This window comes from Sciurus vulgaris, assembly GCF_902686455.1.
Source record: "Sciurus vulgaris genome assembly, chromosome: 8".
Taxonomy (NCBI): Eukaryota; Metazoa; Chordata; class Mammalia; order Rodentia; family Sciuridae; genus Sciurus; species Sciurus vulgaris.
Window position 1 is genome coordinate 122,457,545 of NC_136468.1, and position 25,646 is coordinate 122,483,190.

The window sequence follows — 25,646 nt, forward strand, 5'->3', positions numbered from 1 at the left end:
TGGCTGTTTTTTTTTTCATCAGCCACCGTCCCATCAGCACTAGCTCACTGTATTACTGGCTGGGCTGTGAGAGATGTCTTTTTTTGGCTGTTGTATCCCCAGCATTTAAAGAAGGGCAACCAACACAGTATATGCTCAATAAATGGTCGAATGAATGATGTATGAAGTTTCTCTCTTCCATCAAAATATCAAGGCCCTCCCCACCTCGTTCACTTGATCTGGCCTGCCCCACTATCCTCCTGCGGCCTTAAGTCCCCAAACCCAGCCCCTTTCCGACCGCAGCCAGGAAGATCCGTCAGGAGCAGGTAAAGGTTAGCGCGTCTGGGGGAATTTGGACACGCTCCCAAGCGTCTCCTTTGTTGTGGCTTAGGTGGCCCTGCCCTAGGTTCTCACAGGGTAGTAGCACATGCCAGAATCACCTGCGAGAGGAGGGGGTGTGGACCAACGCTACCACACTTCTGGTCCCATCCGCCCCCCGTGGCTCCGCCCCTTTCCGGTCTCGCGCACCTGGCTCTGGTCTTTTCTCCACCGGGCGGTAATTCGAGCCCCGCCCCCATGGTGGCCTCGTGGTCCTTTGCTATTGGACCTCCTCTAGAATGCCTTGAAGAGGCCAATTGCTCATTGGCCACACTTTCTCCCGCGCCGCCACCTCAGCCACAACAACCGACACGTGCTCAACCGTGTGGCTTGCTCATTGGCTAGCCATCCCGCCCCTCCCCTTTTTCTTTTCCTCTTCCATCTTCTCTCTTCCTCTTTCTCTCGGCTTACCGATCCCAGAGCCCCTCCCTCTAGCCCGGTTGCTCCGCGCCTACGACCTGGATTGGCCAAAGGCGGGAGTTAGGCGGGGCTTGGAGGCGGGCCTCGGAGGTGGGTTAAAGAGCGCGCTGCGGGACTGGCTAAGTGTGCGGGTGTAGGTTCAATGGCTTGGCAGGGGCTGGCGGCCGAGTTTCTGCAGGTGCCGGCGGTGACGAGGGCCTACACCGCAGCCTGCGTCCTCACCACAGCTGCCGTGGTGAGCGGATGGGGCGTCGCTATGGCTACAGACCCTGGAGGGGAACGAGGGGGTTTTAGGGAAGGAAGCCAGGGTTAACGGCGTGGATCCTGGGGACATCCCCTGACGTGCCCCTGGTTCCATAGCAGCTGGAGCTTCTCAGCCCCTTCCAGCTCTACTTCAACCCGCACCTCGTGTTCCGGAAGTTCCAGGTGAGGCCGCCGCGTCCCTTGCATCTGCTGGCCCGGACCCACCCACCCTACGCCTGACTACCTTTACCATCCCCCCACCCCCAACACCTCATAGGTCTGGAGGCTTGTCACCAACTTCCTCTTCTTCGGGCCCTTGGGATTCAGCTTCTTCTTCAACATGCTCTTCGTGTATCCTGTCGCATGGAGCCGGGCGGGGCATGAGGGCGGGGGATGCCCGGGCTGGGAGAGGGGAAACTCAGGCCAGATTGGGGTGGCACTTCCTATACCAACACTGCAGGTTCCGTTACTGTCGTATGCTGGAGGAGGGCTCCTTCCGCGGCCGTACGGCTGACTTCGTCTTCATGTTTCTCTTCGGAGGCGTCCTTATGACCGTATCCTTCCTGCGGGCTCAGGAACCTCGAACCACAGCTCCTTGGGGGTCTAGCCTGTTGGACCTAGGACTTGACGTGACTGCCTGGGGCCAAGGAGGGTCACAGTTGTTTAGTTCACTTCAGCTTAGGATGTCATTTCGCAGCCATCCTCATTGATGTGTGCAATGTACAACAGGGTGATTGCAGGAAGGCCTGGTGGGGTGCTGGCGGCCTGAGCCCTGACTGCAAGTATCCAAGAGAAATGAGCAGGGAGGGGCAGTGGTTGGAGCCTGGAATGAAGGAGATAGGTGTGCAGGGCAGATCCGTGGCACCTGAATGCCACAGAATAAAAGGGCTCATCTTGACTGGGGAATGGACGAGGACAATGAGGGAAGGGGATCCAGTGGAAGGACTCTAGGGGCTTAGGAAGTCAGAGAGGCCCTGGGCATAGTTGAGGCCTGTGCCAGGTCACCTTGACTCTGGCCCAGCTGCTGGGACTCCTGGGTAGTCTGTTCTTCCTGGGCCAGGCCCTTATGGCCATGCTGGTGTATGTGTGGAGCCGTCGCAGCCCTGGGGTGAGGGTCAACTTCTTTGGCCTCCTCACCTTCCAGGCACCATTCCTGCCCTGGGCCCTCATGGGCTTTTCACTGCTGCTGGGCAACTCAATCCTCGTGGACCTGCTGGGTGAGCCTGCCTATCCTTTCCACCACCCCAAGTTGGCTGGTCCTCTCTGGACATGCTGCTTCTTCCCCAGGGTATCCTATTCCACTTCTGCTGGTCCTCTTAGCCACAGCCCTCCCAGCTCCTCTGTTCTTACAATCCCTCAAGCCACAGGATTTGCATCTTCAGGGTTGACCTGATGATGTTTGAGTGGGTCCTGCTGGGGGAGGGATGGGTGAGGCAGAGTTCTTGCTCCATGGCTCTTGCTCCCCCAGTGTTCACAGGCTCTTCCTCTCTTCCCCAAGTCCTGCTCACTTCTAGGCTCAAGTCTGTCCCTGGGCTGGCAGTTTGTACAGGACATTGGGGTGCCCATGTTCCGAAGCCTGGGGTTACTCTGGGCTGTAGAGGGTGGCCTTTGGCATTCTATGGCTTTCTCACAGGGATTGCTGTGGGCCACATCTATTACTTCCTGGAGGATGTCTTCCCCAACCAGCCTGGAGGCAAGAGGCTGCTGCTGACACCCAGCTTCCTGTGAGTGCTGGAGATGATTGCACACTCCTCTCTCATCCCCTCCCTTCCCTCTGGCAACTCCCCACCCCATGGGGGACCTGTGCTGGCCTCAGTTCAATGTGGGTCCCTCCCTACAGGAAGCTGCTCCTGGATGCCCCTGAAGAGGACCCCAATTATCTGCCCCTTCCTGAGGAGCAACCAAGACCCCATCTGCCACATCCAGAGCAGTAAGCCCACCCAGGATCAGTCTGACTTTTCTGGAAGGCCTCCATCCTATCCCTAACCACTGCTTGCAGCAGAGCAACCCATCCTGGAGTCTGGGCCGGGGATGAAAGGGCTCATCTGAATAAAGTCACCTGCAGCCTCTGGAAGCACAGCAGTGGCGCCCCCTGCCTCAGCCAGCCACACCCTCCCATCCTGTTCCAGGCTTGCCCTCTGCCTTTGTCTGGCCTGCCCTCTCTGCTCAACTGCAGGCAGTAGGATAGGGGGCCCAGAGAGGGCAAACAACCTGTCCACAGATGCCCAGCAGAGCTTTGAGCTCACAAATGATAGACTAAGTGCCTTGATAAAGTCTTATGGGCAAATTCTATCTCCCTGGGCCTCTGTTCCCTGCCAATCAAGGGGGTTGCCCAGACCTTAGTGGCTGGAACAGGACAGAGCCCAGTCTGTGGTGCCTGTAGGCTGATGTCCACCTGGCCTTTCTCATCCTCACCAAAAACCTCAACAAGTGGACCTCATTTTCTAGCTGGTGAACCAGGACTGTGTCTTCTGCCTCTTGTGACCCCGGAGACTAGAAAAGTTTTGCCTTAGCAAAGTCCTATGACTGGCTGATGCAGAGACCTCTGGAGAGTTTTATCCCTACCATTTACACTGAGAACCTACATGAGACTCCTCTAATGTAGGCATCAGATGGCTGGTAAGGTTTCCTTGTTACTCTAGGCTTGCCTATCTTATTTCTGGATGCTCAGTGCCACGGGGGCTCCTCCAGTCACAGTCAGTCATTTTCACTGTAATCAAACTACTTCTCTAGAATGTGAACCTCAATTTTGTAGTGAAAGTTGGTGAAGCAGCAACTCTTGCATTAAGCTGGAGATACTCAAAGGGTCCAGAAGCAGGTAGGACTTGGTGCGCTAGTTTTTCCCAGGCAAGTGGACCTTTCTGTCCTGTAGGATGAGGCAGCCAGAGTTGTTTCCATCTTACTAGTTGTAGTGACACAGGGCTGCCCCTGGCCTCATGGAACCAGCAAACCCCTCAGCAATGGAACTTGTTCATTTCCAAGGCCAAATGGGCCTGGAATCTTCCACTTTGTTTAGGGTTTCCCAGTAAAGCCTGTTGTGCCCTGCTGTTTCTGGTGCATTCTACTCTTTGATAGGCCTCTACCAGAGGAAGTGAGAGAAGAGCTTTCCTCAGACCACAAGCTGCTCTCCTCCCTGGCAACAGTCATGCTCATAGAGCCCCAGTCCCTACTCAGACTTCTACCCCTGACCCACACAGGCTGAAGCTGAAAGCCAGGTTGCATGGGGCCCCTAACACACAACCAGGGAGGCCAAGAGCTTCTGACCGAGCCCCTGCCCCAGCCCTGCCCTGGCAGGGAAGGACATGTTATTATTAGCCAAGGGTGGCAGTTGCCTGGTGCTGTGGGCCTGAGGCCATTGTCCTTAGTAAGACTGAAGCTATGTGCCCAGTTTGCCAAGCAGTACTTGGCTTAGCAAAGAGACCCACATATGCTACCCTCATGGTGCTTAAGTCATTCTTTAGAGTGGAGGTACACTACCATGTTACAGACAAGGTATGAGACAATAATCTCATCAGAAGAACAGCTGGTGAGGGGTTGTGAATTGGGCCTCCTCTGTACATGCCACATCAACCCTAAAAGCTAGCAGAAGGCTGGGTGTATTCCCACATTCCTCAACAGGCCTGGCTCAGGCCACAGGTGGAGATAGACTCCAACCAGTTTAATGTGTGCTCTGGAGTTGTGCACATAAAACAGGAGAGCCTGTAGCTCTTTTCTAAGGCCAAGTGAAAGGAGCAGAGATGGGTATCACTGGAAGACAGCTGGGCCCCTCCCCTGAGCCTCACAATCACAATTCCCCCTTCTCCCTGCCTAGAAGGACTTACTGAGCACAGGTCCAATTAAGAAGCTGGAAGGCTCATGGAAAAGCAAGGGCTGGGTTCTGCCTCAATGGTATTACATGGTGCTGGGCTATCTTGAAAGTGGAGTTTGTTAAATTCTACCTATCCACTTGGGAATCAGAGGCAGAAAAGAGTGAAGCTTGGCATGTCAGCCTTGGCCACTTCCACTAAGTCTAGCTCGGTTCTGCTCCTGGCTCTCCCATTATTTTTATGCCAAGACATTGAAGAAACTGAACATGACCTATTGCCTTTTATTTAAAAAGTGTTTCTAGCCCTGCCTGGGGCTCCTATACAAAACAAAACAACCCAAAACAAAGCTTCTTCCTGACCCCAGACACTGAGGGAGGGTGTTAGAAGGACAGGACTGGGGCTCAGCAAATGGAATGTGTGCTAGGGGAGGGCAACCTGGAGGCCCCCCACCTCTGCAGCCCACCCCACCCCCTGTCCCTTGGGATGGCACCGGGTTTTCTCCTTGCCAGAAGAGGAAGGAGAGGCAGTCCAATCTTCTGAGATGCTCCGTGGGAGCCAAGCACTGATGGGCTGGTCACCAGGCTGGGGCAGTATTGGCAAGACGCCTCATCCGCCTAGAAGAGGGGAGTGGGTGGTTAGCTAGGGCTAGTCCCAGTCCCCGGCCTTTTCTTGACTTTGCAAGTCCTGCCCCCCCTCTCCAGGAACCCTGAAATCTGCTCTGGGCTGTGGTCAGATCCGACTGGAAAACTTACTTTTATTCTCTGCTGGGAAAGCCACCCTGGAGGATAGATACATTCAGGAGCCTGCCTCTAGCAACATAGGTTGCTTCCAGAATCTATAGATCACTGGGGAAAGGAGATGACTTGCCCCTGCCTAGAAAATGGGTGCCTGTGAACAGAACTGGGGCACAGGGACAGGGTACCTTGTGTTCCTGTCCTGGTCTCGGATCTTCTTCTCCATTTCAGCATCAGTCAGAGTCTCTAGTAGTGGGCACCACTGGTCCGCATCACCCGTGTTCCGGATAGCAATTTCCACCGTGGGTAAGGGGTTCTCACTGGGGAGGGGAGGCAGTGAAAGGAATAATGGCCAATTCACAGAACAGCAGCGAGGAAGTTCCCAGAAACCACTATTCTTCCACACTACTGCCCTCCAGCAGAGAGCCAGCACATAGCATGAAAGCCCAGGCCTTTCCTTCTCATTTGCCTCTGCTCCCCTGGGCCAAAACATGGCCAAGGCCCATTTCTGTGCTCTCACTCCTCCCAGCAGCACTGCTGATACAGGAAGCTGGAGGATGCTCCTGTCACCTGAACCTCAAGGGAGCTACTGAAAACACCAGGGTCTCCCCCTGCAATAATAACCCCATGACCCACCAGCCTCCCTTCAAAATCAACTCTCAACAGTTTCTTTGCTGCCTCATCATGATTCTGGGAGACCAGGAAGGGGGCTGCTGGCTGTGGAGGTGATTCCCCTTGACAGAAGAGTGTGGGTTGGGCCAGGCTACTATCACTGGACCATAACTGGAAGAGAGACCTATTTGTCTCACTCTGTTCAGTGCTGTAACCCATCAGGACCCACTGATCAAGGAGACAGCATGGAGAGTGAAAGGAGGAGTCCTCTGCATCATTTACTGAGGCCTGCTGGGCTGGGCATCTATTGAATGTTCTACCCACTTGTAGCTTAGCACACTTCATGAGGTCCACACTAAGCCCCACAGAAACTGGCTTATTTGCTTACAGCCAGGCAGCTGGCTGCCAGAGCTGGAACCAGAAACTATATCACTGAACCACACCCAACCCTGTAACCCCTCAGAGACAGCCCAACTTCATCCTGAGGGGCTACCTGTGCCCTTCTCTGGCTAAGTGGGCACAGAATCAGGGGTGGGTTAGCATGGGCAAAGGTTACAAGGGCATAGGGGTGGACACAGGGGAGCACTGGGGGAGGGAAAGTTATGGCTGAGTTGCTGCCTCACTGGGCTTTGGGTTTGGTTTTCTCCAAAAGGAAGCTAAGGAAGTACCCACATGTTGCGCTGAGCCCCTGGCCTAGCAGAAAGACTCAGAGGAAGACCCTAACCATAATCTTCTCCTTACCCTCCTACTGTTGCTACTCTGGTCTTCTGGAGTCTTTTGCTCTATCTTGGTGGTCTCCTGGGAAGAAAACTACCCTGCTCTACCATAATCCTACCAGGTGTCTGCCCACCTGAAGCCTGCCAGTATGCAGTGCCCCACCAGCTTCAGAAGGAACACAAGGCAGGCAGGGTTCCAGAAGGTACCTGGCAGAGGTTCTCTTTTTTAATGGGTAAAAGAGAAGAGTTGCCTGGTAGGGCTGCTTGGGTTTTCATGTAGAATATGGGAACAATATTTAGTGCTGTGAAAGGTTGTTGAAGGATTATCAACAACACATACATACATATTTTTTGTGATACTGAAGATTGATCCCAGAGCCTCCCACATGCTAGGCAAGTGCTCTACTACTGAGCTGCATCTCTAGCCCCAAGGATTATTGCTATTAAAGTAGCCAACATCCCTCCATCAAGGGAACTTCCTTCTCAAATGGCCTCCCTGAAGGTGATATGATTGATCAGCTGCAGAGAAGCAGTCCCCTAGGGCTGACTGCAGAGCCATGGCCCCTCACCAACACACTAGCCAGCACACATCCTGCACTGGCAGTCAAGGGCCCATTATCCTGGCTTGGAAAGGTCAGGATGGGAGCCACTCTCCTTGGCCTGGGGAGGTATCTCAGGGACCCTGGGTCCTCCTGCCTGGGTCCAGGGTGTTGTCTGAGACTAGTACTACAGACCAGGACTGACCTGGTTCCCCAGCAGAAATGGGTTTACCCTCATGCTGAAGCTTAGCCCATGGGGCCCAAGAGGTTCAGAAGCCCAGAAGCCCAAGTGTGTGCTGGTGACTCATAAGCCTAGGACCTGGCAACTGTCACCCTTTTGGTCCCCCAGGGGCAACTCTTCAACAGCTTGGTTTGGCAATCCAGGAATGGCCCAGCCACAGACCCCAAACATCATCCCTCACCTCCAGGGCTCCTGGCTGCCTTACTTAGGAGGGTGGACATGAAAGGCGCCAAGACCACACTGAGGGAAGCAAAACATGTTTTTCTCAGAATTTAAACAAGAGCTGGTGAGCAGACCCAGAGGCCTCTTTGTTTACCTCCCCTTTACTCTGGGAAGATTCCACTCCAGTAGGTTTATTACAAAATAAGAATTGCTCCAGTCAACCATGTAAGGATAAGCTTAGAGACAATACTAGCCTGCCTTACGTTTGGGGAGACATGCAGGCAGAGAGATGCTTTTCTGAATTTCAAGAAGTTTGGGGGTCAGGGGAGCCAGTCTGCTCCCACTTCTCTTGAGAAAATTCTGATTCACGGGCTTTGAGGCTGCCAGGGACCCTAGATGTTCCTACCATCCTAAAGTGTCCAGGCAGGGACAAAGAAACCCAGGTAGGAGGGCCATGCTTGAGGTGATAGTGGGGACTAATACTCCTTGAATAGCTTCAGGTTTATTTCAGTGTGATCTCACTTTGTGACTTCATGTGACAGACTCTGAAACTGGGCATGGTGGCACATGCCTATAATCCCAGCTACTTGGGAGGCTGAAGTAGGAAGATTGCAAGTTCAAGGACAGCCTGGAAAACTTTATGAGACCCTTTCTCAAAATAAAAACTAAAATGGACTGGGGATGTAGCTAGGTGGTAAAGTACATTCCTAGCACGTAAGAGACTGAGTTCAGTCCCCAGTACCTAAGGAAAAAGCAAAAAAATAAAATAAAATAAAATAAAATAAAACAACAAAAAACCCAAACAAACAAAAAATAAGACAAGTTGAGGAGCATTATTATCCTCACTCTATAAATATGACCTGGAGGGAAAATGACTTGTCTATAGCTATTCCATCAGCAGGGGAGGAGGAGACAAAATTCAATGTGACCCTATGTTTGCAATCAATGCCTCTCCAATGGGGGGGTCGGGGGGAGGCAGTCTTTCATTATGGGGCTGGGACAACATGACTCTGGATTAGGAATGGTTTCTTAGATGTGACATGGAAAGTACCAAGAACACCATCAGGAAAGTGAAAAGACATTCCACAGAATAGGAAAAAACATACTAATCATATCTATTAAGGGACTTGAATCTAGAAAATATAAAGAATATTATGACTCAATAATAAAAACCCAAACCAATTTAAAAACAGGCAAAGGACCTGAATAAGCCATTATTCTAAAAAAGATATACAAGTGGTCAATAATACATGAAAGATGCTCAATAATATTTGTCATTAGGGAAATGCAACTCCAAACTACAATTACTTCACACCCACTAGAATGGCTACAATATAAGAAAGAAAAGAAAGAAAAGACAGATTATAATAAGTGCTGGCCACCATTTAGAGAAACTGGAACCCTCACATTGCTGGTGGGAATGTAAAATGGTGCAGCCACTTTGGAGAACAATCTGGCAATTCTTCAAAATGCTAAACAAAGTTACCATCTGATCCAGCATTTCTACTCATAGGTATATAACCCAAGAGAACTGAAAACAAGCATTCAAACAAAAACTTATACATGAATGTTCTTAGCATTATTCACAACAGCTAAAAAGTAGAAACAACAAACAAGCCAATGAATGCATAAATAAAATGTAGTATAGCTACAAAATGCAACACTATTCAGCCATAAAGAGTGAAGTTCTGATACCTGCTACAACACAGATAATCCTTGAAAGCATTATGCTAAGAAGTCAGTCACAGAAGACCACATAATGAGTGACTCCATTTATAGTATGTGTCTAGAATTGGAAAATCTACTCACAGAAAGTAGAGTAGTGGTTGCCCAGGGCTAGGAGACTTGAAGGAAGTGGGGACGGACTGCTAAGGGGTATGGAGCTTCCTTTTGAGGTGTCCTAAAATGAACTGTGGTGTTGGTTTCACAGCTCTGTGAATATACTAAAAACCAATGCCTTGTACATTTTAAATGGGTTAATCTGTACCCTTCAATGATATCTCAATAAAGCTGTAATAAAAACAAAACCTGAGGGCTAGTGGTAGGGTTGACAATAGTTTCCCTGGCAGAACAGTTAAGTTCCCATGAGGTGGGATGGTACAGTGGAGAGTGGGATGGTACAGTCAGTAGACACAAGTTCTGGCTTCTAGCCTTGCCATAGTGAGCTGCAGTTCTGCCCCTTGTACTGTGAAGTCTAGAAAGCCTCTAACGAAAGGTCCCCATCCAGTCTTTGCCAAGTCTCTTCCAATGTGGGGAGCACTCTCATTGCCCAGATAGGACACAAAATGGGCTAGACCCTGTGTGAAGAGCTCATCCAGTCTGGTGGGCTGAAAAGACACAAGCAGTCCTCCCTGGTGCCAAAAGAGATGCTTGAAACACTTACTAGGCCCCATTATGGAGTTGTTTGGCCAGGTCTCTAGCAGTATGGCCCTGTCATTAGTCCTGACCTGCACTAAAGACTGCAGTTGGACAGGGGTCAATGCTCCTCCCAGTTCACACCTGGAATTTATTAAGTGGTCACTGAGATAAATGAAGGATCGCTCTCTGAGTCCTGATCTCTCAACATTATTTCCCCAGAGGCCTGCTCTGGAGCCACTCAAAACTGGAGGCAACCAGGAGTTTGGCAAAGAACTGAGGCTAACAGCTCAAGTCACTTGGGGTCTGAGCAGAAGGGTTGCTACTGCACACTAGTAACCAAGGGCAAGGATGCTGGGAGGACCCATCAATAGTAGGCATTGGTGGCTGCCTATGACAGGGTAAAGGTCAACATCTCAGTATCTGGTTGTTGGGAGCAGCAAATCTGCCTGCCACCTGTACCTGTCAGCCTAGAAGGAGCATTTCAGCTTGACTGGTGTCTGTAGGAGGGGGTGCTTGGTGTAGCTTTCACTCCCAGAACCTATGCAATGTTATAGGACTCCAAAGTCAACTCCAGGAATGAGGTCACCCTAGCCTGCTCTTGGGACCATTGGATCCAGTGGCCTTGGCTCCATAGAAGATATCATAACTGCACCCTCTGGCAACACCCCCGCCCCCAACAGGGAGGAGTAGGTTAGACACCAGGGCTGGTCCCCAGTGTAGGAAGCAAAACCACTTGGCCCACAGGGCTGGAGGATCACCACAGGTGACAATGATGTGCATCTAGCACAGCAGGCACTCAGCCTGAGGGGCTCAGCTGTTCCCAATGTTAAGGGTGTGCCTCATTCTTTCTTGTTCAGATTTACAGGAAGCCTTAAAAAAGCTCCCTCTTCTGATATTCAAGAAAACAAGCTAAGACACAAAACTAACTTATAAGCTCCATGAATTGTCAAGTCTTTGCAAAAAATCTTTGTCCTTGATCCTCCTGTAGCATTTTAGACTGTCTTCCCTGAATGATGAATGCAAATGTGGATAATGACAGTTCGAGGGGCAATCTTAACACCTGTTTTGATGAAGTAATACTTGGTGGCTCCCCCACCCCAGACAAACAAAAAAGGTGCTGAGAGGACAGATCAGAAATGATGGGGCTTCTGTTCCTGCAGGCTTGATGAGGCAGGAGCCTCAGACTCTTCTTTCAAGGCCACAAGCAGAGTCCACTGGCCTGCAAGGGTTTTTTGTTTGTTTGGTGTTGGTAGGGGGCTGAAGGTTCTGTTCACACTTCCAGTTACTCAGACTGCCTGATGCTGCAGGCAGAGATCAGGTTGATCTGTTTCCTCCTCTTTAATGGCACTCAGTATGGCACCTAGTCCTGCATGGTGCTCAGCAAGTTTTCTGACTAAACCAAGGCAGAGATATTCAGAAAGAAACTGCTACCAGAGGACTCCGTGATGCTTGTGAGAGGGAAGGGGCCTTGTTTAATAGAGATGAAGAACATGGGGAGCTGTGGTTATGGCTCAGTGGTAGAGTGCTTGCCTACCATGTGTGAGGTGCTGGGATCAATCCTCAGCACCACCTAACAATAAATAAAATAAAGGTACTGTGTCCATCTACAACTGAAAAACAAAAACAAAAACACCATGAGCAGGGGTAAGCCTGATAGAAGGAACAGGTTGGGTCAGAGTGCAGAGGACAGTGTAGCATGACAGTGGGGAGCAGCTGCCATGAGGATGGAGGATTGAGAGGCAAAAGATCTAAGGGGTGGCCCGAGGAGGATTTGGGATGTGGGGACAATGAGGTAAGAACTTCAGATTTACACTGACAGAGCTCTAGTTTTTGCTAGGGATACTACTAAGTGCTTCCAACATGCCATCTCTTTAGCTCCAACCTTGCCTGAGACATGATGCAGGAGGAAGACAGAGCCAACAAACCAACCACAGCCAGGTCACTGTGAAGCTCAAGAAAGCTATGAAAGCTTCATGGCTCCAGCAGAGAAGTATTTCCCCAAAGTGGTTTGGCAGAGATGTGAGGGAGGGAGAGAGGCATAAGCCATCCTACCTGAAGGCATAGGTCTTCTGATGCCAGCTCAGTTGTCCCCGGATGCTGTACGCGATGGTGGTGACAAACTCCCCGCCCAACCCCAGCTCTGAGCACAACTTCAGGGCAAACTTCTCTGGTGAGTTCTCCTTCTCCGACATGTCCCACTCAAACTGGTCCACCAAGGAGATGTTTCCCACGTGGATATTCAGCTGTGGTAAGAACCAAAGTGCAAAGTGACAGCAGGCAGGACTGTCCTCAGCTCAGGGAGGCTGTGGGGAAATGGGAATGGCCTGCTCTGGAGCCACCAGGCCTGGGGTGGACCCTGATAACAATTCATGAAGTAAGAACTAGGCTATCCCTTGTCCTTCCAGTTCCCCATCTGCAAAACAGGCCGATCCCACAAACCTCCCAGATTGCTACAAGGGGCTCTGGCATCATCCGTTCCAGGGAGGCCCCAAGTTCACCTCACTATTTATGTTTTTTAAAGTTCTTTTTTTTTCTTATCTATCTATCTATCTATCTATCTATCTATCTATCTACCTACCTATCTATCTATTTATGCATGGTGGTAGGAATTGAACCCAGGGCCTCATGCATGCTAGGCAAACACTCTGCCACTGAGTTATATTCCCAGCCCCTCCATCTCACTTTTATTCCCATCCCTTGGCTCCTCATCCCTCTCTTTTCTGCCCTTTACCCCATGGCAGTCAATCTTTATGTGACTTTGTTGGCCAGAAAGGGCTCAGCTCAAATGTTACTGATCAGGAACTGTCCAAGTCTGTCTTAAACTATCATCTATGCCTGAATTCTGTTGCTTTATAGAGCTTGCCCCTCTTGGAAGTCATTTTGCCAAATGTGTCACGGATGTAGTTACACTTTGTGTCAACCTTTGTGGCAAGGCAAGAGGTAAGCCTGAAGTGCAGCAGAGGCAATAGCCAGTTCCTCCCACATTCCCAGCAGACCCTTCACAGCATGTGACATACAGCCGAAGGTATCCAGGTCCAGTTGTGCAGTTGGAGAGTTTTCACAAATCAGTGCCCAGGAAACCAACATTCAGATCCAGGAAAAAACAGCCTGTGCTCCAGAAGCATTTACCAATGTCTGCCCCCACCCTCAGATTAGTTCTGCCTATTCTAAAACTGGACATCACTGAACAACACAGGATGGACCCAGTGGCTTTGTTCCCTCAGCATTTTGCCTGTAAAATCCCAGTATAGGGCTGGGAACTTCCCTCATCACTACACAGTGCTCCACTTGATGTGTGGGCCACAGTGCACCTGCCCACTCTCACTACTGCCCCTCAGTTTTTAAGACAAGCTCGAATGGGCAGATGGGCAAGAGGTCACTAACTGGCCCTGAGAACCCAGTCCTTACAGAGACTTCTACCTCTCTTCACAAAAACAAAGGAACTCCAAACCCTGACCATGTTCATGAAGCCCTGTTGCTTTGAGCCCTTTGCACCACTCTGTATTCATTAGAATGTTCTCAGGACCAGACTTTTCTCAGCACTCTGGCTTCAGCTAAAGAGCCAGCTCCTGACACATCCCCTCCCCACCAGTCCCCTTCCATACCCTCCTCTCCTGTTTCTTCATAGCACTTAGAACTCAGAGACCATCTCAGTCATCTGTCTGCTTGTTTTCTGTTTCTGTCATCCCATGAACTCCTGGAATCCCCAGCACAGGCTTGAGGGCATTTATTTTGAGAAACAACCAGTCCTTGTGACAGAGCTGGCAAGGAGAGGGAGGAAGCTGCGGTGCAGAGCTGCACCAACCCCCACATGGCTAGGTAGTGTAGGCAGCAGTCAAAGCCCGAGGCCTTTCCTGTCTCCATGCTGCACATGCCTGGCAATCAACCAGGTTTCTGGAACAGAACTGGAGCTGCCTCTTCCCTACTGGAATCAAATTCTGAGCAAACCATATCAGCACTGGGACAAGAAAGAACACCCAGCAGCAGGCAACCCACAGAATACAGACCAGGACCTAACTGGACCACAGCTACACAGTTCACATCCAATACGCTACCTCACCCCAGGCTGGTGGACCATGTTGCCCATCCCTGTATTTGGTCACTAGCACATTCACTTATCCAAAATTACAGGAAAAAAGTTGTCCTGAGGTCAAGGACAGACAGACCTAAGTAGGTTGACCAAGTTAATACATAGTATGTCACCACTAAGTTAGGCTAGGGAGGAAAACAAGGGAAGGGGGTTAGGAAATTGAGCCAGCTGTAGTAATCAGGAGGTCAGAATGGCCTCTCAGGAGTAAAATAAGTGAACGAACCCAGAGAACAGGCATGTGGTTCCTTGGGAGCAGGGGTCCCAGGCAGAGGACAAGGTAATGCAAAGTCTGAGGAATTAAGGCCTGGAAGCTGGGTTGGACCAGTGAGGGAACAGGAGAGAAGATGAGAATGGTGAGGGGCCAGGGCCCAGGCTAAGAAGAGCCAAGTGGTTGTCAAAGGGCTTGGCTTCCACAGAGGGAGTTGGGGAGCTTCTGGAGGTTCTAAGTAGAGGAGACACTGATGATACTGGTGGATGGTGAGGAGTAGCTAGATTCCATGTGGGTTCACAGAGACTAGGCTGGATCCCCCAAACAGGCATGTGGTAAGGCCAGATTCCTACTTGTCTTCCCCTCTCACCCTGGAATTGAGTGGATCCAAACCAGGCCAGGTTCCCTGGCTGTTCAGAACTAAGCCACTACTTTCTGAGGAAAAAGATATTTTTTCAAGTGCCACTTCTTCTATCCTCCGTCCACTGTCAAAGAAGTCTATCCTCACAGAAACACCCAACTCTTCTTCTGAGTCCCCGATGTAATGGAAAACCCCAAGTGTGACCTTCAGTTCCTCACCTGCAAGATGGATCACCACCTCAGGGGTCAAGTTGCCCACAAGGCTCTGGCCTGAAAAACAAAGCACTATCCCAAGCATCACAAGCTTTTTTGGGCCAGTCTGTGGTGCCCAGTCTGACCCCAGTACTGGTGGACCCTCTTGCCACTCAGCCAGAAGGCAATGCAGGAAGAAAACTGACCTGGGGATGGTCTCCCAAGAGCCTACCTGCAGATGCCATCTCACACATGAGAACTATAACTAAATCAGAGGGTTGCTGGGAAAGCTTTTGCTTAGGGGAACATGTGCTGGCCCCTGAAGGACTTGCAGCTGCTGGACAATTTTCTGTATGGTTGCTTCATGAGGCCTATCAGAGTAACAACAACAAAAAAACAAAAACAAAAACCTGGTATTCAGAATGAGAAAAATGCCAGGGAAACTGGCTAGATATGAATGTCAGACTCACCAGTAACCTGTATGTGGCTGGTTCCATCTGCAATCAGATGGTTGAGCAAAATTAACCTTTATGACTTCATCCTCACCATGGTTGTAAAACAAGACACAGGTACAGAACAGAACCCTGTTCTCTAGAACCAGCAGGCTATTCTTAAAGACACAAGTGAATCAACACATACTGTAGCCCAGTTTATCTCTGTTAAGACATGATACTTTATTTACGGGAAACCTTAAAGACTTACACACACACATACACAGACTAATAAATGAATGCAGCAAAGTAGCAAGATACAAAACCAACACAAAAACCAATTGCCTTTCTATATATTTACAATACTCTGAAAATGAAAGTAAGGAAACAATTCAATTAAAAATAGCATCAAGAATAGGAAGATACATAGGAATTAGCTTAAACAAAGAGATGAAAGACTAGTATACTAAAACCCACAACACATGGCTGAAAGAAATTAAAGAAGGCATAAATCAACAGGAAGAAGTCCCATGTTCATGGACTGGAAGATTTGGTGTTGCTAAGATGTCAATACTACCCCAAATGATTTATAGTTTCAATGCAATCCTATCAAAATTCTAATATTTTTTCCACAAAAATAGAAAAAAAAAATCCATCTTAAAACTGTAATCTAAGGGACCCTAAAACAACCAAAACAATATTGAAAAAGAATGATACTGGAAATTCCACACATCCTAATTTCAAAATTTACTACAAAGCTACAATAATCAAGACAATGTACTGAAATATAGACTGAAGAGAACAGAGTCTCAAGAAATAAGCCCTCACATATATGATCAAATGACATTTGACAAGTGTGCCAAGAACATTCAGTGTAGAAAGGCAGCTTTTTTAATGACTGTTAATGGGAAAACTATATGCAAAAGAATGAAATTGAACTCTAACCTAATATTATATATAAAAATGAAGACAAAATGGATGAAAAATGACTAAAAAGTAGCTCATTTATAAAGCATTTGCCTAGCATATGGAGATTCATAGATTTGATCCCAAGTACTTCAAGTACTTGGGGTGGGGGGAAGAACCTGGATGAAAGATCTAAATGTTAAGAATTAATACCATTACCTGAAAATAGAGAAGGAAATATTTGTGACACTGAATTTGGCTATGATTCTTAGATATGACACTAAAAGTACAAGCAAAAAAAAAAAAAAAAAAAAAAAAAAAAAAAAAAACCAAACAGACAAACTGGATGTCATCAAAATTCAACCTTTGGGGCGGGGAATGTATCTCAGTATTAGAGCACTTGCCTAGTATGTCTGAGGTTCTGGATCCAATCCCAAGCAATGCAAAAAAAATTTTTTTTAAATGTAAAAAAACTTTTGTACATCAAACAACATTATCACAGAGTAGAAAGGCAAACCACAGAATGGAAGAAAATATTTGCAAATTATATATCTGATAAGGGATTGATATCCTTGATATTTGAAATACAGAACTTATAAAACTCAACAAAAATCCAGTTCAAAAACAGGTAAAGAATTTGGATAGACAAATGACAACAAACATATAAAAACATATTTAACATTACTGATAATTAGGAAATGCAAATCCAAACCACAATAAAGCTGGGCGTGGTGGTGCACACCTGTAATTCCAGCAACTCAGGAGGCTGAGGCAGGAGGATCTCGAGTTTAAAGTCAGACTCAGCAACTTAGAGAGGCACTTAGCAACTCAGTGAGACCTTGTTCCAAAATAAAATATAAAAAAATGGCTGGGGATGTGGCTCAATGGTTAAGGATCCCTGGGTTCAATCCTCAGTACCAGAAACAAAAACAAAAACAAAACTACAATAATATACTACTTAACATCCATTAGGACAGCTATGGTCTAAAAAAATAGAAAATAAATATTGATGAATATGGGAGAAATTAGTACCCTTGCGCACTGCTGGTTGGACCATAAACTGGTACAGCTACAATGGACAAGTCTGGTGGTCCCTCAAAATATTTTTAAAATAAAAAAAATAGAATTACCATAAGATCCAGCAATTCTACTTGTGGGTATATACCCCAAAGAACTGAAAGCAGGAACACAGACACATTTGTTCATAGCAGCATTAGTCACAATAGCCAAAATGTACAAGCAATCCAGGTGCCCACTGATGGAGAAATGGATAAACAAAATGTATTATATATGTGCAATGGAGTATTACTGAGTCTTAACCTGGCCCAGTTCACCAGATGATTGCAGTTATGTTGCTCACCTTATCAAGGGCTTCCCGCTCTGCCCATGGGCGGGCTTCACCTCCTTTGAACCAAGCTTTCCTCAGTGCCTGATAGCATTCCCTGTATCTGCCTAGAACGTGATACCTTAATCTGAGAAGTCAGACTATACCTTACTGGAGAAACAGAGCCAGGTGTTGTCTGAAAGATGGCTTAACATAAGCCCTGTTCCACAGCAGAAAACCCAAAGACAGGCTTTTGCCAAGACCTCAATGAACCCTCAGCACCCTACAATATACTTCCCTTCAGCCTAGGGTAAGGAGTCACCTACCTTGATGATGACACGCTGGTCAGACTGGTCCTCCAAGATGCTGTCTGTGGGGTAGGACTCGATCTGCTGTCTGATGGCAGAGGCAATGGCTGGTACGAACGTGAGTGGGTTCAAATCCAAATCATCACAAAGGATTTCTGAAAACATCTCAGGGGTCATGAGCTTCTCTGGAATCAATGGAGCAGGAAGGCATCACAATAGATTATAGGGCCTTATCTCACTGTGTTTAAACTTAGCCTCCCTGAGACCCTCTATCTCTGCTAAACCTCCCTGGATTCAGATGTGGATGACTGGGGAACTGAGGGGGACCCTCCAGGATACTGGGAGTGGAGGACAAAGCACATGATAAGTATTCCTCCCTTCTGGCCCTCATCCAGCAAATATTTCTTCCTCTATGTCCCTGGGGCTTTCTCTCAGTGGTAACAACTTATAAAACCAGAGTATAATCTCACAACCAGGAACCTGGTATAGTCAAGATCCAGAACATTTCCATCACCACCAGGATCCTTCATGTTGCCCTTTTGTACCCACCTGTCCCCAAACCCTGAAAACCACTAATTTCCATTTCTATAATTTCAATATTTCAAGAATGTTATATAAATGGCTCATATTGTATATAACATTTTGGAATCAACTTTTTTACTGTGGTACTGGGAATTAAACTCAGGGGCACTTTACCATTGAGCTATATCCCCAACCTTTTTTTTTGGAAACAGGGTCTTGCAAGTTATTCAGGTCAGCTTTCAACTTGTGATCCTCCTGCCTCAGCTTCCTTAGTTGCTGGGATAACATTTTTTCATTCAACAAAATTCTCTGGAGAATGATTCATCTAGGTTGTCATTTCCTTTTTATTGATGAGTAGCATTACATAGTACAGAAGAATCACATTTTATTTACTCAACCACCAAAGGGCATCTGGACTGTTTTCAGTTTCTGGCTACTATGAATGAAGCTCCTATGAACACTCACATGTAGGCTTTAGCATAAACTACTGCTCTCTTAAAAACTGATTTAACTATTTTAGTTCCTTTGCCTTTCCATATAAATTTTAAAATAATCTTGTCTGAACAAAAATCTTGGCTGGGGAGAGAGCTCAGCTGGTAGAGTGCTTGCCTTGCATGCATAAGACCCTGGGTTCAATCCCCAGCACCACAAAAAAAAAAAAAAAAAAAAAAAAAAAAAAAAAAAAAAACTTGCTAGGATTTTCATAGGAATTGCATTAAACTTGTATATCAATTTAGTGAGAATTGACATCTTGAGTCTTTTACAAATGAACATGGTATTTCTTTCCATTTAGATTTTTAAAATTTGCTTTCATCAGAGTTTTATAAAGGTTTCTGGCATGAGTCATATACATATATATATGTAATATATATATGTAATATACATATATAGTTAGAATTACTTCTAAATATTCTTTTTGCTACTGAGTAATCGTAAATGGTAATTATAGTAATTCATGTCTTGTTGCTATAACAAAACAACTGAGGATGTAAAGATATAAAGAAAAGAGGTTCATTTAGCTCTGTTCTAGAGGTTCAAGAGCATGATACCTGCTTCTGTTCAACTCTGCTAAGTGGCTTATGATGGATGACCAATTGTGGGAGTGTTTGCAGAAGGGATCACATGGCTAGACTGGAAACCAGAGACCAGGGAGGGACCAATCTTGTTCTTTTATAATAATTCACTCTCAAGGGAATTAATTCATTCCCTGAGACCAGCATTAGTCCCTTCCATGGGCAGCACCCCCATGACTTAACTGCCTTCCACTAAGCCCTACCTTTTAAAGGCTCCAGGACCTCAGTACTGCCACATCAAGGGTCACACTTACCACACATGAACTTTGGAAGACAAATCACATCCAAACCACAGCAGTAATTTATTTTTTAAATTTCAGTGTCAACATGTTTGTTAAATACAATTAATTTTTGTATATTTATTTTATATCCTCTTATTTTGATGAACTCAACTATTAGTTCTAGTTTTTTTTTTTTTTTTTGTAGACCCTTTAGGATTTTCTACATATACAATCATATCATCTTGCAAATAGGGTCAGTTTTATGTCTTCCTTTCTGATCTGTATGTCTTTCATTTCCTTATCTTGCCTTATTGCACTAGCTAGAACTTCCAGCATTATGCTAAGTGAGTAGTAACCCCAGACATCCTGGCTTTGTCCTTGATTTTAGAGTCAGAATTTAGCCTTTCACCACTAATTATAATATTAGGTAGTTTTTGTGTGTGTGTGTGTGTTTTGGGGATAGATGCTCTTCATCAAATAGAGGAAGTTTCCTACTAATTTTTCTGGCAGCTTTTATCAATATCCAGTGTTGAATCTACAAAATGTTTTTCTGCATTAACTGATATGATCATGATTTTTCTTTGATCTGTTAACATACTGAACCATCTTTGCATCCCTGCAAAGATGTAAACCTCTTTACAGGGAGCTTTTGTTTGTTTGTTTTTTGGTTTTGGCAGTACTGGGGATCAAACTTAGGGCCTTGAACATGCTAGACAAGTACACTAATGAGCTACATCCCCAGCCCTTCTAAGAGTTTTTAAATTACAAATTCTATTTCCTTAATGGTTATAGGGCAGTTTAAATTATCTATATGACATTGGGTGAACTGTGGTAGTTTGTTTTGCAAGGATTTGATCATTTTTGTGCAAGCTGTTGAGTTTATGTGTGTACAAATGCAGTATTCCCTTTCTTTTGATATCTGCAAGGTCTGTAGTGAAGTACTTTGTTTCTGATATTTGTAATTTATATTTCTTTTAGTCTTGCTAGAGGTTGCCAATTTTAATGATCTTTCAAAGTATCAGTTGTTTCATGAATTTTCTATATTTTAAAAAAATTTCATTGATTTCGACCATTCTATTACATCCTTTCTTCTCCTTGCTGTGGTTTCATTTGCTCTTCTTCTCAGTTCTTAAGATGGGAGCTTAGCTAGGCACAGTGGCACATGCCTGTAAACCCAGCAGCTCTGCAAAGTGAGGCAGGAGGATAGTGAGTTCAAAGTTGGCCTCAGTAAAACCAAAGTTTTGCAACTCAGTGAAACCCTGTCTGTAAATAAAATACAAAATAGGGCTGGAGTTGTGGCTCAGTGGTCGAGTGCCCCTGAGTTCAATCCCCAGTACCTAAAAAAAAGAAAGATGGGAGCTTAGATTATTGATCTGCAGTTTTTCCTGTCTTCTACTGTATGTACTAGTGCTTAAGATTATCCTCAGAGCTCTATTTTGGTTGTATCCCACAAATTTGGTATGTTGTATTTTCATTTCTAATTCATGAATTATTTAGAAGTGTGTTGTTTAACTTGTAATTGTGAGTTCATTGTGGTTGGAGAACACATTCCATATGGTTTCAAATCTCTTAAATTTGTTGAGGTTTATGACGTGATATGGTTTGTATGATATATGTTCCATTGGCACTTAAAAAGATGCATATTCAGCTGTGTTGGAGTGTTCTATCCATGCTCATCAAATTCTGTCGGTTGATGGTGTTTTCAGGTTCTTATATAATCTTGCTGGTTTTCTTTATAATTTTTCTATTAATTGCTGAGAAACGGATATTGAAGTCTCCAACATAATTGTGGATTTTTCCATTCAGTTTTGTTTTTGCTTTACATTTTCAAAGTAAATAAATGTAACTGAAAACAGCAAATCAATAGCAATTTTAGCATCTTAACAACTACTGAAGAATCATGGCTCTCATATACACTAAATACCACCCAAGGTACAGGAAAATTCTATAAGACAGTATTTTGGTTCCCCACACATTGTGTTTATTGTATTTTACATGAGCACTCCTATGAAGAACAGCCTAGTGAAACTTGTGGGGACACAGATTGATGCTGCTCTTCATTATGTAATACAGTATCCATTCCATGAGGGTCATGGGGAAAGTTTCTCTTGGGACTTAAGTACTATTTGTGATACTGTTTCTTCTGAACCAAAGGATGCTTCTACTCTGGACCATACTGAGAATTGTGAAACTGATCATTCATGTATGTATCTAACTGTTTCTAGGAGCTGAGAGCATCACCAACCTCCCAGCAATGTATGCTGACTCCAATCTGAATATGAACCAGAGCCCTGGCTTCCTCTTATATTGCTTAGTTTCATTTCTCCTTTTTCTAGTTTTTCCTAAAAACTTTTTCATTTAAATTTATCTTTTGTATCTAGTATCCTTATGTAACCTGTCTTACATGCCTTTTGGAGTAAAGTGAGAATATAAATAAAGGATCTTTCCATGTGTTTTGAAAGAAGAGTAATAAGACAATATACATTCAATTTGGACAACTAAGTTCCTATGTTGGGCTAGGTTTTACAGTAACTGCTATAAGAAAAGCAGCAATAAAAAATAAGGTCCCTGGGCTGGGGCTGTAGCTCAGTGGTAGAGTGCCTGACTAGCATGTGTGAGGCACTGGATTCAATCCTCAGTACCACATAAAAATAAATAAGTAAATAAACAAATATAGTAAAGATATTGTATCCATCTATAACAACAACAGTAACAAACAAGGGCCCTGACCTCAAGAGGCTGAAACATGGAGAGAAAGAGATGAATTAACAAATAACTATGCTATACTTTGGATCTGGAATGTCATTTGAAGGCCTAATAAAGGCATAGTTCCCAGTTTGGTATTACTGGGAGATGGTAAAAACTTAAAAGAGGTGGGGGCATATGCATGTATGAATATGGCATAACAAATCCCATCATTATGTTTAATTATAATACACCAATTTTAAAAATGCAAAAAATAGGAGGTGGGGGGCAATGGGAAGTTTTTAGATTGCGGGGAGTATGACTCAGAGTGGATTGTGGGACCCTGATCTCATCCTTTTTCTTTTGCTTCTGAGCCACAAGGTGAGTGGCTTTAGCTCTATCAGGCATGATGTGCCACCAGAGGCCCAAAACAATAAGGTCAACCAATTATGGACTGAAACCTCTAAACTGTGAGCCAAAATAAATATTTTCTCATTATAAGTTGATTATCTAGGTTTTATTGTAGTAATGGGAAGCTGACTAATATAAACTATGACAAGGGCCAGCTAAGATAAGCAGGAAACTCAGCAAAGGCAATGGGTGAGGTGTAGTACCATCAATGGCCTAGTACTCATGGACTGCCCTATCTTTATGCGGAGGAGTCATCAGTGATATGTACCTGTACCATTTACACTCAATACAGTCTCCTGGAACCTCTCACCAATGTCCTCCCTCACCAATGTCCTCTCTCACTAGACAACCTGTGGGCTTTGGAAGATAGGTACTTGGCTCTCAAGGCTTATTCCCAGGGCTGGGCACAGGCCCTTGAACTCAGGTCTGGCATGTCAAATGTCTGGGAATGACCAAAGGAAGCAACCTGATCCTTTCAGAAAGCTTATGATAGCCAGATATCAAAAACCACTCATACTCTCCTCAGGAAATCCCCTCTGGGAGAAAAATGCCATAAATGAATATGCTATCTGCCATGGAAACGTCTATAGCAGAGGAGTTTCAGGAAAGTAAGACACCTCAACTCAATAGAAAATTCTGCACCAATTATGAAGACAAAGGAAACAAGGAAGGTCATTATAAGTGAGGAAACAAAACAAAACCTGAAAATTCCAATACTTACACTGTAAATCAACTATGTTAATATATGCATGTGGAAGTGACCAAAAGAGAAAAGGCAAAACTAAAAATAATAATAATGAGATCCTGGTGATTTTAAACTTTTATCCACTTAAAAATGATACTCACTGCTTCTTATCTGAATATATGTAATATGATTATTTTAAAACACTTGACGAAAGGGCTGGGGTTTAGCTCAGAGGCAGAGCATTTTCCTAGCATATAGGAGGTCCTAGGTTTGATCCCCAGCATCACAAGGAAAAAACAAAAAAGTCTGACAAATTTAGGAAAAAAATAAAGAAGAAAATAAACACATACAGAATCTTCCTTCTTAGATGGGAGAAGCACCCTAAACACTCTAGGAGATGTACCCTCTTAACCTGTCTACATTTATACCAAGAGATATGTTGGGATAGCAGAGCCCCAAAGAAGATCTGGCATCTGCCCACAACTTAAGGATATCTGAAGAGGTGAGCAGACAGACATAAGAACACATATGTGACTTTGTGAAAGAGTAGGGTGGTGAACAGAGGTGAAGGGAAGGTGTGGGGAGGGCCAGGTGTCTAAACCTGGTTTGAGTAGCATCTTTGTCATTTGGGGACTGGCAGTCTGTCATGCCAGGGCCCTTTAGTAACCCAACATCACCTGGTAAAGGAGCTTGAAGTTCATTTACTGCTACAGTTTGAATATGGTTTATATTCACTAGAACTCATGTTGAGGCTTGGTCCTCTCAATGCAGTAGGATTGTGGGGGTGGGACCTGGTGGGAGGTAAATGGGTCATAAAAGTGGAACCCTCACCAATGGATGAATACCTTTTTCTAGTGAGTTCTCACTATTGTGGGACTGGTTTAGTTACTATAAGAGTGGGTTGTTATAAAGCACCCCTTGTTTTGTCTCTTTCACATACCTCCACTTGTACTGCCATGAGTTGAAACAGCATGAAGCCCTCACTGGAAGCTGATATAGTTGCCTATTTTTGACATGCCAGCTTCCAGAACCATGAGCCAAAGTAAACCTCTTTTCTTAATAATTACCCACTCTCAGATATTTTGTTACAGCAACAGAAAACAGCCTATGACACATGCTCAACCCACAAGGAACAGGGTACTACGGTAGAACCAGGATGAACCCAGAAATCACACCTTTAAGAACAATGCCACAAAGCTGTGAATGTCAGGCCCAGAATCCACCTGATGGGAAAAGGAGTCATTTGCACATAAGGTTCTGCCCAAACCAACCACCCACATACCATTCATGTTCCAAGTAAAAGCATCCCGCAGCTTCTGCCCATCAATCTCCATGTCCAGCCGGATGGGCACCAGAACCTCAGGCTGGGATGCATTCTCATGAATTACAGCTGGGTCATGATCATCAAAGCTGAAAGTAAAATGGCAGCACCAGTCAGCTAGGGCACCATGCATCCTTGTGCCTGCAGCCCCAGGGATGTGAATTTTTGCTTCACTCTGCACTGTTGGGTCATTGTAAGCGTGGTTGGAGAGGAAAGACCACTTCTTATAAGCACCTTCACCTAACACTGAGGCAGCACAGATGAGTGAGTCCAGCAGTAGTCCCAAGGCCAGAACCTAATAGGGACAGGAGGGGCCATAAATGACAAGGGGCAGCCTGTCTGCAGACAATGCTGAACATTTCATGGATGCAAAGGGAAGGGACAGGAAACTGCTGACCTGGGAAGTGGAACTAGGTCTAAATATATTTTGGTGGAAGATTTAAGCCCCAAATAGGTAGGATATTCAAATAAAACTATGGAAAAGGAGAAAGGCATTTCCAGAAGAAGAAATGTCCAAGCAACAACCAAGAGAGAGGAGAATGGAGGAATTGTGAACAGAGCAGCAAAAGGCTGCCGAAGGCAGAGAGATATCACATGGGGGAGTAGTCCTGGGGAACAACACAAAGCTGATGGGTGTCGAAGTGATCACAGTTCTCCATCTCATGATGTGAAATCTGGCCCTTGCTCTGAGGGAACCCCAGGAGGATTCTGAGCAAGGAAG

General features: G+C 45.7%; 2 protein-coding genes across 5 annotated transcripts in view; one reads left to right on the forward strand and one right to left on the reverse strand.

Moving 5' to 3' along the window:
* Nucleotides 1–873: 873 nt before the first annotated feature.
* On the forward strand, nt 874–4,066 carry DERL3 (derlin 3). 3 transcript variants are annotated; one of them, XM_079150357.1, is made up of 7 exons: nt 874–1,012; nt 1,138–1,203; nt 1,298–1,371; nt 1,481–1,574; nt 2,042–2,308; nt 2,654–2,744; nt 2,861–4,066. In XM_079150357.1, exons 1-6 carry the CDS (start codon nt 920–922, stop codon nt 2,729–2,731), a joined length of 672 nt encoding a protein of 223 aa, XP_079006483.1. In that variant the 5' UTR covers nt 874–919; the 3' UTR covers nt 2,732–2,744; nt 2,861–4,066. The 3 variants fall into 3 exon arrangements, with proteins under 3 accessions (XP_079006483.1, XP_079006481.1, XP_079006482.1); XM_079150355.1 differs by having other exon boundaries at nt 2,042–2,237; XM_079150356.1 differs by having other exon boundaries at nt 1,141–1,203; nt 2,042–2,237.
* Nucleotides 4,067–5,093: 1,027 nt separating this feature from the next.
* SMARCB1 (SWI/SNF related BAF chromatin remodeling complex subunit B1) overlaps nt 5,094–25,646 on the reverse strand; it is a 31,824-nt gene continuing 11,271 nt past the window's right edge. For both annotated transcript variants that reach the window (XM_079150354.1, XM_079150353.1), the window contains exons 5-9: nt 24,887–25,014; nt 18,026–18,192; nt 12,241–12,431; nt 5,749–5,880; nt 5,094–5,440 (exon numbers count right to left, since the gene is read on the reverse strand). In XM_079150354.1, the coding sequence (XP_079006480.1) occupies nt 5,401–5,440; nt 5,749–5,880; nt 12,241–12,431; nt 18,026–18,192; nt 24,887–25,014 (658 nt within the window). In that variant the 3' untranslated portion in view covers nt 5,094–5,400. The remainder of the gene's footprint in view (nt 5,441–5,748; nt 5,881–12,240; nt 12,432–18,025; nt 18,193–24,886; nt 25,015–25,646) is intronic.

Excerpts from the sequence above, each read along its gene's own strand:
- DERL3 (XM_079150355.1), top strand. The coding sequence starts at position 920 with ATGGCTTGGCAGGGGCTGGCGGCCGAGTTTCTGCAGGTGCCGGCGGTG. Across the intron at positions 1,372-1,480 it reads TTCTTCAACATGCTCTTCGT|GTTCCGTTACTGTCGTATGC; the intron begins GTATCCTGTCGC and ends CCAACACTGCAG. Across the intron at positions 2,238-2,653 it reads AATCCTCGTGGACCTGCTGG|GGATTGCTGTGGGCCACATC; the intron begins GTGAGCCTGCCT and ends GCTTTCTCACAG.